The sequence below is a fragment of the Physella acuta genome, unplaced genomic scaffold (assembly GCF_028476545.2).
Source record: "Physella acuta isolate Inbredline_101_S28 unplaced genomic scaffold, ASM2847654v3 ptg000913l, whole genome shotgun sequence".
Taxonomy (NCBI): Eukaryota; Metazoa; Mollusca; class Gastropoda; family Physidae; genus Physella; species Physella acuta.
Genome location: NW_026732430.1, coordinates 118,470 through 132,739, shown reverse-complemented (window position 1 = coordinate 132,739; position 14,270 = coordinate 118,470). Strand labels below are relative to the sequence as shown.

The 14,270-nt window shown below is 35.1% G+C and overlaps 1 protein-coding gene across 2 annotated transcripts; it reads right to left on the bottom strand.

The window, feature by feature from the left end:
* Positions 1-178: 178 nt before the first annotated feature.
* LOC131953176 (putative histone deacetylase 1-B) lies at positions 179-12,386 on the bottom strand. 2 transcript variants are annotated; one of them, XM_059316230.1, is made up of 16 exons: positions 12,264-12,386; positions 10,033-10,145; positions 9,759-9,876; positions 9,480-9,554; positions 9,258-9,396; positions 8,937-9,078; positions 8,682-8,774; positions 4,510-4,618; positions 4,231-4,371; positions 2,730-2,838; positions 2,480-2,538; positions 2,320-2,391; positions 2,061-2,195; positions 1,833-1,908; positions 1,683-1,717; positions 179-1,546 (listed from the first exon to the last, which is right to left on the bottom strand). In XM_059316230.1, exons 1-16 carry the CDS (start codon positions 12,307-12,309, stop codon positions 1,425-1,427), a joined length of 1,584 nt encoding a protein of 527 aa, XP_059172213.1. In that variant the 5' UTR covers positions 12,310-12,386; the 3' UTR covers positions 179-1,424. The 2 variants fall into 2 exon arrangements, with proteins under 2 accessions (XP_059172213.1, XP_059172214.1); XM_059316231.1 differs by having other exon boundaries at positions 1,467-1,546; positions 1,683-1,736.
* Between the last annotated feature and the right edge of the window lie 1,884 nt (positions 12,387-14,270).

Here is a 14,270-nt window from a genome sequence, read left to right as displayed (position 1 = left end):
AAACCTAAGATAATTTAATGAGCTGAACAGATTGGGGGGGGGGGGGGGGGGGGGGTTGAAAGATTGAGAAAGTAAAATGTTTCCCTAGCAGTGGAAAGCATCTTTTAAATTCTATTTTAGTAACCCTAACTGTTCAGGTAAAGACAGATTTCAAAACAAAAGCACTCAAACAATAAGGAAGTTTACAGACATAAAAATTTATTCTTCAAAGTAGTACAACAAGTATTAACATTCACCTGCTGGTGCTTTTACATGTTGCAGGTTTGTACATGGACCAGTCACTTAGCTGGCAAGGTGTAGGCTACATAGACCAGTTAGTGTTTTAGCTTAACTGGCAAGGTATGTAGGCTACATCAAAAGGGAAAAGGGTTTTATTTCTAAGTCAGAATCTGATGAAATATTCACATTAGAAGTGAGGTAACAGTCAGACATTAGTGCTGTTGACAACTGGTGTGATGTCTATTGAAGAAAATAAGTGAACACCTAAGTACAACACTTAAAGAGCACTGTGTACCTCGACTAACATTAAGTAAATATTTTAAACACAAGAAGTCAAGGCATGGAACCTTACCCAACCCCATGACTAACATTGTAACCCCGTTTTAACCATTGTAACCAGCAATTTCACGGATTATTTGACATGGTAGACTTCAAGCCCTCAAGCTAAAAAGGCAGTATCTGGAAACCAATATAATCCATACAAATATTCCATCAATTTAAATGAACTGAAAAAAGTCAATTGCTTAAATAAATAAAATGATCTTATCTGTGAAACTTCAATGGTCAACCACTTAAGTGTACCAATCTTTTTGTAAATAGGTGTTTCTCAACTCAGTGCCATCTTTTAATACACACTTATTATTAGCCATATACTCATCTGACAGAAAAATCAACTGAATACTAGGGTAACTTTAACAATTTTATAAATAAAAGCCATGTAAAAAGAGATTTGAGTGACCAAAATGAAAGCATTACAGCACAATAATTGTTCTTACATTTATTACATCAGCTGGTACTGTCAATCAACATTCAATGGTAGCTGCTGTAAAAACTTGGTTCCTATCAAATCCTCTCAACTTCCCCAACACAAAATACTAAAACTTCTGATTGAGTGACTACATCAATTTAAACAGATCAAGACAGATAAGGTGGAGTAATGCTGATGTAAGATTTCATAATAGCCTTTCTTTAAAAATATATTACACCTTTGCTCCATTATATAAATCATTTGCAATTCTTTGTTAAAATATGTACCATCAGTATAATAGTCAAAATCAGCCAAAACAATGCCAAAATCTGTTGAATTTCATGACATTTCTATTAGCTGGTATAATATTTACGGTAAAACTCATGTAAAAACACGGACTGATTTTAAAATCTCCCTAAATGCAATTCTCACAATCATCCAGATAAAAATCCCATCATCAATGCTCCATCTTCTCTGGCTCACCAGCAGCGCTAGAGGAGGCAGCTGGCTTGGAATCTGTTTCTTTTGTTTCTTTCTCCTGGGTGGCAGCTGAGGAATCGCCTTTTGGAGATGTTTCAGCTGTTGAATAACACATCCTTTATTACCCAAACTCAAGTGTAATCATGTGATACAAGGCATGTGGTTAAGACTATTTTCGGTTTAAGCTAAAATGAAATGCCACAACAGAAGCAGAAAAAAGGGGAGGGTCACTCACCTTTTTTGTCTGCCAGGGATCCAGCCTTATCATCTCTGAAATGGAAATGCAAATCTACATGGAGAAATGCCTAGAACAGATAAGCCTCTAGAAAATAGAGGTCCACAAAATGGTTCATTTAAAGACTTGTCACAAATTAGTTAAACTCACTTGTCATTGGCTGACTTTGGGTCATCCTTTACATCAGGAACTTCTTTCTTTATTTCTTTCTCTTCTTTCTTGGCTTCTGGAAGATAAAAGGTTACACGATCATGTATGGTGTGCATACAAGGAGACAGCTCCAGGCCAGTTACTAACAAAAGGGCCAAAGAATTTATAAAGCTAATAGATGTATAGACTCTGGTTATTTATAGAGAAAGGTATTTTAAGTTTTCATACCTTTGTCACCTTTTTCATCAGCCTCAGTTTTTTGTCTCTTTTTCTTATGGTCTCTCCTGTCCTTTCTGCCTCCGTCTTCATCTTCACTGTCAGAAAATTCTTCTTCACAAGCAATCCTCTTATCAGCCTGACGAACTGAAACCACAAAGCATTATATCTGTTATGCATTACAAAATCACCTGAATTATGTCAACGGTACTGGACTTTTGTTCTTTAGCCAAATCCATTTTTCTATACATTTAGTGAATTTAAAATTTACTTGAAATTCTCTGGTCAGGATTAGCTTTATCCTCATCTTCACTTTCATCATTTAATGCATCCTCTGGAATAGCTGTGAGGAAAAAATCTTGTAATAAGTTTCAGTGAATACTAAACACTAGGCTTGTCTGAACAGTATAAAAAAAAGATGCAGAATTTACCTTGCATTTGTACACCAGGTGCATGTGGCAACATTCTGAGATTCTCAAAGAGACGAGTCCTATAAAAAACAGACAGATGAATATAAATAAAACATCAAACAATTCACACTTACATTCCTCCTACTTATTGACACTTTATGCCAAAGCTCAGCAAGTAATGCAAACCATAGAAACAAATCTAGGAAAAACAAATTCAAATGGTTGACTATGATCTACATTATTTTAATAAATTACCACTAAATAAACTCACTTGATTTTATCCATGTATTCTGGAGTGTTTTGGTTGGCCATGTTTGATGGGCTGATATGCAATTTGAAATCTGGCCCATAATACTCAAAGTAGTCATTATAGGGTAGTTCTGAGAAGTAATGAAAGTTATTTAAGATATACATGCAAATTATAATAAGATCTAAGTAAAGGGAGGGGAAGGGGGACAACGACACATGACTGAGAGAGAACTATATGTATTATTTTAACCATTCACCCAACGCCGCCTCCAGCACTTAACGCCTAATGTCACCAAGCGCAGCTTTTTTTTTACATTGTGTCATAGCGCCACAGATTCTACTTTTTTAAATAGCTATTTATTACAATAAAAACTCCCAGTCAAAAGAATGGGAAAACTAACTCCCAGTATTTTTAGCATTTGCAATGAAGTATGGGCTACATTTAAGAGATAAAAAATGTTCATAATACTGGCATGATTTTTGTGTTTGTTTACGGATGTCTTTGGATTAAGTTATTATAATGGGATATGTATAATTAAGATGAAAATAAATAATAGTAGCAATAATATTTAATTGAATAAATATTAACGTGACATGCAGATTTGTGGATACTTCTAAAGATAAGCATTGCTAATGATAGTAGTAGAAGGGCTTCGCTACATCCATTATGACAAAGTGCGTTTGCAATCGGCACAATTATGAATAATCTTTTGTTCAAATGTATGTTATATAGACTTCATTTATATTTTACTTACTTTAAAAAAAATATATATGTTTGTTTGTTGTTTATGAAATATTTTTGTGTGAATTTTTTAAAAGACCCAGCCTATATTCAGATATTTTAAAGAGTATTTTCCTTAAGATTGGGGGAGTGAAATAGATAAATGCACCACTGTAATTAAGTTGCGAAAAATTATCTTAGATCCTACAAAAAGATTTCCATTTCTTGACCCTTTACTGACATGTGTGCCCAAGAATTATATTTTATTTAGTAACAGTTTATATTGCCAGAACTATGTATAATACATTTATTTACTTATCTGAAATCTCACTAGTAACCAGATTTTGTAGATTCCAGGAAGACAGAAAGTAATAGTTTTATTTACATTATTTTCTGAATATGTAAGTTCCTAAAAGTTAAGAATTTCCCCCAAAAAATTATTTAATTATTAAAATGCCTCTACTGATGAATAGGGCTTTAAATATTATAACTTTGAAAAAGAAAGTAGTTCTAGTTCAACTTAAGTCTTCAGCATTTAAAATGACTTTTTGTTGATGTTAACGTTTTTGGGATTAAAATATCTTTATTTAACATCAGTAAATTATTTAGCTATTAAACCTCATATATAATAAACGTACACTATTTTCCTGAATAATGCTTTGCTTATAACATGCTGATATTTAAAAAAAATAAAAAATTCATGATTGAAAAATAGTGTTGTAGATTTGCATGGCTGTACAGGAAGTAAAATTGGTTTTATACCCGGACTACAAAGAGTAAAACTTTGGACTACAGTACATACCATTGGCAACATCAGAGTTCAGGGCAATTGAGGTTTCATAAGTCCAGCACCTGGCTACATTGCGAATGGTGTAACCTCCGCCACCAAGCAGCAACACTGGAAGATTCCATTTCTTGATAAACTCTACACATTTGCCATGACCTAAAAACAAGATGCGCAACTTGTGACTAAACGATGATACGCTGAGTGAAAAACAGGAGCTGGCACAGGTTGTGGTCATGGAAGTAATATTCTAAAACTTATTTTAACATAAGCATAAAGAAGAAAAGATACAAGTACCTTTGAGTGTCAGATTAAAACAACCTAATCTGTCCCCAGAAAGAGAGTCGGCACCACACTGTAGAACAATGGCACTAGGCTGGTACATCTCCATTACTCTTGTAATTACCTGCACACAAATAGGACAAATTTTAACTGAAGGCAGACAAAAAGTAGTTCACTACACACAGTTAGTAAATGTAACAAATATGATTTTATCATAGAAGAAAAACACGGGATGGGGGATTGACGACAGCACTGGTTGAAGTATATTTATCCTAAAATATAATAAGAAATGTATGTGTGTTTGTCTTTTATGCATTACCCCGACAGGGTGCAGTATTTCTCTATATACAGTACATAAAAAATATCTCCAATTCTGTCTGACACCGTTAATCTGACTGCTAAGAAACTTTTAGGAGTTGATGAAATTACTATTGAGAAGGATTCAAAGAAACATAAAATTAAAAGTTCTTATAGGAAACGCTGGGAGGGTGCAATTTTTGTCCATCAATGGTCTGGCGCACAGATGGTTGCTAAAGTGTGTTCTACCTCACTATTGCGGAGAGTAATTAATGTACATAGCTAGGCCAATGCAAAAATTTAATTTCAGTAAAACAATATAATCACACACTCAGGAAGCCTGTATCCAGCATAACAAGACAGGCCCTCACCTGGAATCCACAAGGCAGGAGGAAGAGAGGCAGACCAAGAAAGACCTGGAGACGTGACCTGGAAGAAGACACCAAGAAGATTGGATACACCTGGGGACAGTTGGAGAGACTAGCCCTGGACAGAGACGTCTGGAAAGCTCTTGTCAGCGGCCTATGTCCCAGTAGGGACGACAGGCAAACATGACATGACATGACATGAAAACAATATAATAGTTACATATTTGGATAGGGGCTGTCAATCTGATTACAGATCAGTTTGAATTTTCAAAATCTGACCATAAACAAAAAAGTTATGAATTTTTTTGTCATTAAAAAACAGCAGTTTTTTCAGACAACCGGGGTAGACCCTGAAAGAGGAAAAATACTGGGAGGGTATGGACCAAATTTTTAAGAGTTTTTCACTAAAAGTGGTATAAAAGCAAGTAGACTTCACCAATTGATATCATTTTAGGATATTTTATAGATTTTTGTATGCCGAATCCAATGATGCTATTTTAAAAAGTGTCCTTCAATTACATAATCGACTAATCTCATAGATTATGTAATACCCCCCTTTAAATTTTTTTAAAACATCTAATAATCAATGTGATAAGAAGTCATTGTTTAAATGTAACACTGTTTTAATCTATAATATGATATTTATATATGCTGAAGATAATGGTAGTATTTAAAATGGTCCAACATTGTTACATAACTATCAAATGTTAAGGTTATGTAATACCACCCTTTGCTCAAAATATACCATGAATTAGTTTTGAAATCACTTTTGTCAGTTAACTTCAAGTTAATAGCCTACTAAAAGAAAATATAACTAATCAAGTTTTACAATACAAAGAGAAGAATGCTATTACAATAGTAAATTTGTGATTATGTAACTTCTTAAAAGATGTTATGTAATCTAGGTCCAATACTATAGGCCTACTCTATTCCAAAAATGTAGGCCTATTTCATTATAATTTTATTTCTTGTTATTTTAAATATCATACAACTTTTTGCTATAGAATTAGTCTAGTTACAAAAGTGTCAGATCGGAATCAGAGTGTGCTTTATGATAATTACGTAATATTATTACCCATATTAAAATTAATAATTTTTACAATTTCAATAAAATAATTTTTGGAGGAAAATATTTTTTTAAAAACTTGCACAAGGTATAGATCTAGTGTAAGTTATAGGTCTATAACATAAATTTTATTTAAGCCCAATGTTTATGCTAGTAGTAAGTAGGCTTTTGTATTTTGTAGGCCTACCAGTAGGCCTTTTAAAATTAAAAACTTTCTTAAGAAAAAAGCAAGTGTTTGAGTGCTTGACTGTGTAGATCTAGTAGATTCTAGAAACTGTGTAAGATTACCGTATTTGCCTATACACAGACACATGTACCACCACAAGCTTTTGCCTAGATTTTGTTTAATCTGACTAGCCAGATCTTCTGACCAACGAATTTTATTGCCCTATTACGTAAACACGACCGCTGGATAGGCTAGTCGGCCAACCCGATGAACGTGTCAGACGAATGTTATGTAATTTCAGAGACAAAAGTCTGGCAAGATTTCTTGATCTTTGCCCGAGGGTTAGTAACATCAACTCCACAAAGTGAAGGGGGAGGTAGGTGGGGTATGAAACCACCACGAACTGAGTAGGTACCGTACGGGTGTTGTACAACATCAAAGGCTACGACCGTCGGCTCGTCGCGTCACGGACTAGTGGGGGCGGGGTGAGGCTTACGTAGGCTATGGGTGTTACGTTGGGTGTTATACAGAATGCCCACCCACACCCACCCCTTTTTGGTCAATTTGGCAGGCTAGTATCCTCCACGTTGTTAAGCGTATTTAAATGTGTAGTGAAAAAAAGGGGGACCGGGAAAAAAATTTAAAGCCGTTTTTATGAAAAAGAAATGCTCTAATTTTAAATGAAATTAGGGTGCGCGAAACACAGAATTGTTATAATCGGACAGTAACCATCTCGATTAATTTAAAAAAACAAGATAAATTTTAATCCTGAGCCGAAAATATTAATAAGACTTTTTTCCCCGTTTAAATGGGTAAGGACAAAATTATGAAACATGCCTGTCCGCTTATAGATCTAATCCATATAAAATAGAAATAGCCGTCGAGTCTAACACGGGAACACATGTAGGCCTATCTATCTTTAGAAATTGTTTACAGTATCATCCAATCGGATCGACCGCCTAGCGTCACGTGACCAGGCATTCGGCTGTGCCACACGGTGTGTAGATCGACACAGCAGAGCAAGCAGTCGGACAGCGGTCGGCGCGTTAACTTTAATTTTTGCTCCAGTTTAAAATGTATGGGCGGCTTTATTTGGGGTTATTGTAGAAAAAATCATACATATAAATAAACGTCCAGATTTTAGCAATACAGCGCAGGGTTCAAATTAAAAATCGGTCTATAAATAACCCGGGAAACTTGGTTCAACTTTGCTGTACGATATCTCCGAAAGTATTTAATATATTTTGACGACGAACCCTGCGCTGTATACCTCTACATCTAAAATGTATTTCTGCCAAGTTTCACTGTTGTAGTATGTAAACTCGATTCGTGTATAAAAATTTTGTAACGCGTCGTCTGTTTAAAGAGGGCGATTCGAAGCACAGCCGAGCGGTTCAGTCGGACAGCGGTCGGCGCGTTATGTTTTGATTTTCGGTCCACTTCAAAGTCTATAGACGTCTCTATCTTAGGGCATTATAGTACAAATCATACATATTAATAAACGTCCAGATTTCAGCAATACAGCGCAGGGTTCAAATTAAAAATCGGTCTATAAATAACGCGGGAAACTTGGTTTAACTTTGCTGTACGATATCTCCGAAAGTATTTAATATATTTTGACGACGAACCCTGCGCTGTATACGTCTACATCTAATCTGTATTTCTGCCAAGTTTCACTGTTGAAGGGCGAAAACTCGAAGAGTCTATAGACTCAAAGTAACACCCCTGTTTTAAAAAGGTGAAAAAGCCTCCCCCCTAATCGGCACGTCGCCGCGGGGGGTAAAAAATGCGATTAAATCGGCGATTTCTTCAACGTCTGAAATAATAAAGAAATCAAACTTATACAGTTTAAAAGGTTATTCAATTACGAACAGAATGGTGTATAACATGTTAATATAAACACAATAAAAGCATGCAAAAAATAGAGTTGAACATGCAGGGGGTAGGGAAAAGCCGATTTGTCCGATTTTCTCGGCAGCAGCATTGGCCTAGCTAATGTACACTCAAGGCTTTCATACAGCACACCATGGGGCGTGCTTGGCGTTAATGTGGACAAACATGTGAGCTGACACGTATGTTTTAAAACATATCGCGCAGGAATTGTCGCGTTTAAAATATAGGATTGGTAATGCATTGGTGAAACCCTCTTAAAATATTACATCATACTTTCTTCTTAGACCACATCTACACAAGGACGGGCACGCTAGTTGTTTATAAATTCCGCCCTGAAGAGATACCAAAAGAAACTAGCAAAAAGTGCAATAAAAACCATTAATCAAATGATAGTTACCGGCTTGAATATGCTCTCATAAGACTCATCATCAATGCCATCTCTGAGTGGGAAATTCACTGCATAGTACTTGCCTTTACCGGCACCTATGTCCTACAGAGAAAGAAAACAGATTTTTTAAGGTGGAGACCTTTAGCAATACTTTAATGTTACTGATTAGGCTTAGGGCATAGACATCACTGATTATGCTAGTGTTATGAATACATCAGCTGGCTAATGACAGTATGAAGTGTTAATAAGAGGATAAGTACTCACCCTGAGGTCTCCTGTACCAGGGAAATACTCGCCGTACTTGTGAAATGAGACTGTCATCACTCTGTCTGTGGTATAAAAGGCTTCCTCAACCCCATCACCATGATGAATATCTATATCTACATACAGCACTCTTTGATGGTACCTAATCAATTAAATAAGTTTTTTTTTAAATAGTGACTAAAATAAAATGTCAAGTATAATAAAACATCTTTAAAGGTTGAATAGGCAGATGAGATCAAATAGATAAATGTCTCCACAAAAGATAAGTCACATAATGAACATTATATTTTTTCACTAGCATATTAAGGCATCTATACTTACTTGAGCAGTTCCAAAATTCCAAGTACAATATCATTGACATAACAAAATCCAGATGCCTCAGATTTCTTGGCATGGTGAAGCCCCCCAGCCCAATTGACTGCTATATCAGCTGCTTGTTTGTTTAGCTTCACAGAGCCAGCTGGAGATAAAAACAATGTGTCAGATGCTAAAAATAAAACAAGCTAATTAAACTGAAGTAACAAACAGAATCAAATGACTGACCTACAGAACCACCAGTAGAAAGTTGACAGAACTCGTACATGCCATCAAACACAGGGCAATCTTCCCCTACATTGACTGAAAAGCACAGAGATTATTTATTATTGATAGAAATTAAGGGCCATAGACAAAATTTTAAAATATATAAACATTTAAGCCTAAACTATGTTGACTCATAAAAATAAACAGTAGAATTAAAAAAGTGGACATAAAATGCTTACATCTTTGCATTTGTTATAAAAATAATCAGTAGAATTGAAAAAGTGAACATAAAATGCTTACATCTTTGCATCTGTTTGTTATACTCAGCCATGTTGTCAGGCCTAATACTGCGCAAGAACTTGATATAGTCGTCACTGTGAAACTTTGTCATCTCTTCTGCTGTGGCTTTGTGGGGTCTCTGTGGAAAAGGTTTTAGAAGACAAAAATTACAAACCAGTCACGGAAATTAAATATCTTGCATTAACTTATTTGCAAATTATTTTTTTGTTTTTATTAAATAAAAAAATTAAAAAGTATTTGATCAATAACAAAAATATGGAAATGATTCTCATACATAGATTTCCATTTTGCGATACAGTCCATAGTTGAGAATAAGGTTGTGAGTCATCCTTATCCTGTGGGGTTTCATAGGATGTCCCTGTCCATAGTAATAGTTACCAATGTCCCCTGAAAAAAAAAATCACAACAGCTAATCTTTACACATTCTTGTACAGTCAAGTATATTATGATTGTATTATATGGTATACAAGTTTTCTTTCACTGAAATCATTTTGGAATAGGGGTAAGCCATAAATGACGCAAGTGGGGGGGGGGGGGGGGGGGAAGAAATACAGGATTGCAGAAAATTTTGCATAGTAATTTTAATTTATCAATGTACCAGATCAAAATAAATAAAAATGGTAGCAGCACTGAGATTTATTCAAATCGTAATAAAACAGGTAGTGTTAGTATCCTCACAAATAAAAAGACAGGTAAATGAACGTTTTAAACCCTGTCTATGTCAGCACAGAACAATGTGGTTAAAGACTAGACCAAAAAAGACAGTGACTAATTTTGGACTTAGCGCAACAGTAAAACATGTCTTGCTTAAATGACATGATATCTGAATGAAAAGATGTGGGATAAAGAGGGGGGGGGGGGGGGGGGGGGGGGGGGGGGGGGGTTGGGAGCAAGGGGTGGTGGCTCGGGTTAAATGAAAGATAGCTCTTGACTTAAACCATTTTGTGCTCTTGGTATCAACAGCATTTCTGTATTCCAACAGTTTTTAAAATTATGGAAAAAGTTGACAGCCATCACAAAAAAAATTAGTTCATAGGCGTTGGTTGACTATATTATATATTAGACAGTCGTTTCCCAGTTTGTCCAATACAAAAGATTAAGACATTGCATTGTCTGCATTTGGTGACGTAAATCACATTACAGGACCCACTGTTAAATTGATTGTAAATTTAAAGGGTTCACTGTATTTTTGTTGTAACAAAAAAAAAAGATATTTAAACAACAGTGACTGCCCTAGTATGCTAATTAAAGTAACATGAACTAAATTCTCTAATATGCAGTCTTTAAACCTGTATTGGTATTACTAGATTCCAACAATAGACTTACAAAACTAGGTGTGTTATATAGTATGGTACTCTCAGGTTTAGTGTTAGCCTAACACTGTTAGGATCTGAAATTAAGTACTTTAGTAGGAATTGGGTTAGAGACAGCATTAATATTTTTATTTTGTTTTCTACCAGTTAGCATTTTCTAACAATTTTTCAAGACGATTTCATTTATTTGGTATTGGGGCATTACCGGACACAGGTAAAAACACGTACTCCCATTAGAAGTAACCTTTTAAAAAAAATGATTAACAGGCCTGCTATTGTAAAAACTTAAAAACACATAATCCCATTAGAAGTAACCTTTTAAAAAATGATTAACAGGCCTGCTATTGAGATAGGCAGCAAGACCATAAATATATACTCAAGCAATAGGCTTCAATTAGTTAACACTACTCAAGATTGAGGTAGAAGTTTGGCCTATTTCTAGATCTAGTTAATATAAAATTTAAAATTCTTCTAAAAGTATGCCTAATCATTAGGCTAATTAAAAGGGATTTTTCATATCCTATGCATACAATATTAGACTTAATATTAGCACCAAGTTAATGAATCCCTAAACAAAATGTAGGCCTATAGGCCTAAATTAAATCAGCCATTTTGAAAATTGCAAATCTTAAACTGAGAAGATGGTGTTCCATAGTTTTCAAAAACTACTTAAACAATATACAAAACAAAAACTGTAGTCCATGGATTAAAATTACCAATGTATATAATATAGACATAATTTACTAATGGTTCATGAATAAATTTTGATAAAAGAAACACAATCATTGAGATAGAATTTAATATTTTAAAAATGCAAACTGAGTACCAAGAGGATGGTATTCCATACTTTCTGCATGGTAGTGGTAGCGTTGCCTAAAAAAATTGAAGCTAACAAAGAAATAGTTGTTAGATATTTGAAATATAAAATCTTTTTATTTGGTTACGAAATATTCAAAATTATTTTGAACTTCTATTTATGGAACTATACACAAAATGTAATAATTTGTACGAGTACGATAAGCCTAGGTTTAACTAATGAATTTCTTTTAAATTAAATCCAGACACCAATCGTGAGAGAGAAAAAAAGTGCGGGGTCCCACTTGCGATAACACACCGTCAATTTTCATTTAAATGAGTTTATAAATTTTTCAACGACAATATTATATGCTTACAATAATAATGATAAACTTACCGTCATAATAGTAGCACACTTTTCTTTTCTGGGGCAGTGAAGCCATGCTTTGATTAATTTAGAGCCGCTACAAACTACTAAGTTACAGGATCATTGAATCTGAACGCGATGTGTAAATTGCGCCACCTTGCGGGAAAACACCACATATGTTTTTACTTCCCCTGGTTAATTTTGACAAACCGCTGTTAAAAATTTATAAGCTTTATAGTTTGTATGATACTTGAATAAAATATATGTCTACTGAGTGCACATAGTAATCTCTAAGGTTTTGGCTTATATCTATAACCCTTGCATAGCCAAACAATGTTGCCCGAAACATTTTAAGCATGCTAAAGTTATAGTCTATCACAACACAAACAGTAACATCCAAGAACCAAAATAACTATAGATTTAGGACTATTTGCAAATTTCTATACTGTCTTCGCTTTACAAAAAAGTGTTTCTTTCCGACTTTTTTTTTCAGCTGGTGGGGGGGGGGGTCTTTAAACTTTCATTCGGGGGCGGGGAGGGGCTGTTCGTCCATTAAAAAAAAGCATTTGATTCTTTTGATCACACTATACTATAGGCCTACTTCTTACCAAATTTCACGAAACTACGGTTTAATTACTTAACGCTCTCTTATATAATAGATCACAACGGGTATTTCATCTAAACACCATCTCCATCAACATTGGAGTTCCCCAGGGCCATTGCTTAGGGCGATTATTTTTTTCCCTTAAATAAAAATGATCTTCTATTGCATATTGACGGTGGAATGTGCCAGATATTGGTTGACAATTTTTCTTTCTTTAACTCCTTTATTTCCGCCCCCCCAGGCTCGGCACCTGCACCACATCTTACCCCGGGCCCAAAGGCGTCGCAAGGCGGGGGGGGGGGGGGCGGGGGAGGTGCGCGGACCGCACCGAGTGAAACCATTTAGGGGGGGGACGACACCAAGACAAAAATATTGCAAGATATATAGAATAAATACAACCGAGTATTAACAACCGACTATAGATAAACATCATTAGTATTAAATATATTACATGTGAACACTTCAAAAATTTTACCGGGGGGGGGGGGGGGAGACACGAGGGAAAAAAATAGGGGTGGGGGGTGACACCATGAGATGCCGCACTGGGTGACACCCGACCTAGCGACGCCACTGCCCGGGCCGACTATTATTAAGCATTGTGCACATACACATATGTGATACTTGTCCACATCTCCTACCCATTTTTTATACCTTTTGTAAAGACCAAAACCCATTTGTAATACAGTTGAAAGGACCACTATCCATAAAAATAATAAGCATTTCAACCTCCCTCACACAGATCCCAACACAATTTGATAGCCGGGTAGAAAGCATGTATTAAAAATTAAAGATGCTTTATTTGAAATTATTGTAAAGTATTATTTCACGTTAAAAATGTATAAGTCATTTGTTTCAAACTATCCATAGACCAAAGCCATACATATTCTAGCTTACAAATTATAAATACGTGCAATCAAAATTGTTTAATGTAATATTGTTTTATACCAGCATTTTACCCTATATAAACTGACTACCACCCCCGCCCCCTTCGTGTTAAATAATACGTCGAGTATCTCTTACCGCTAAGCCTGTTTTACAGTATCAGTTGGCCTAATTAAAGCTATTTGGGATTAGATATAATTTAGTATATTCTTAAAGTTTGTCTACAGCTATAACTGATGCAAGTCAATTGAAAAACGATCAACGTATAATATATCAAAAGATGAGATTTTTAGGTAGGCCAATAATTATTATTTCAAAGCTTTGAGCGTGGTTCGTGTTCAGTAAAGAATAGTTTAAACTACATATTAAATTAAGCTTATTTTAATGAAAGGGGAGTAACTGTTTCAGTACTAAAGTATTACTTTTTTGTGATTATCTTTCTTTGACAGAGTACAATTTTTCTTGTACAGGAAGTATTGTTTGTAATAGTGCAAAAGCTCGAAATCGATATTTTGATAAATCTAGAACTGTTTTACATCTTCCTGGGTCGG

Coding starts and splice junctions, on each gene's coding strand:
- LOC131953176 (XM_059316230.1), bottom strand. CDS start 12,309: ATGGCTTCACTGCCCCAGAAAAGAAAAGTGTGCTACTATTATGACG. Junction 9,555..9,758: donor TAACAAACAGATGCAAAGAT/GTAAGCATTTTA, acceptor TGTGCTTTTCAG/TCAATGTAGGGGAAGATTGC. Junction 9,397..9,479: donor TTCTACTGGTGGTTCTGTAG/GTCAGTCATTTG, acceptor TTTTATCTCCAG/CTGGCTCTGTGAAGCTAAAC.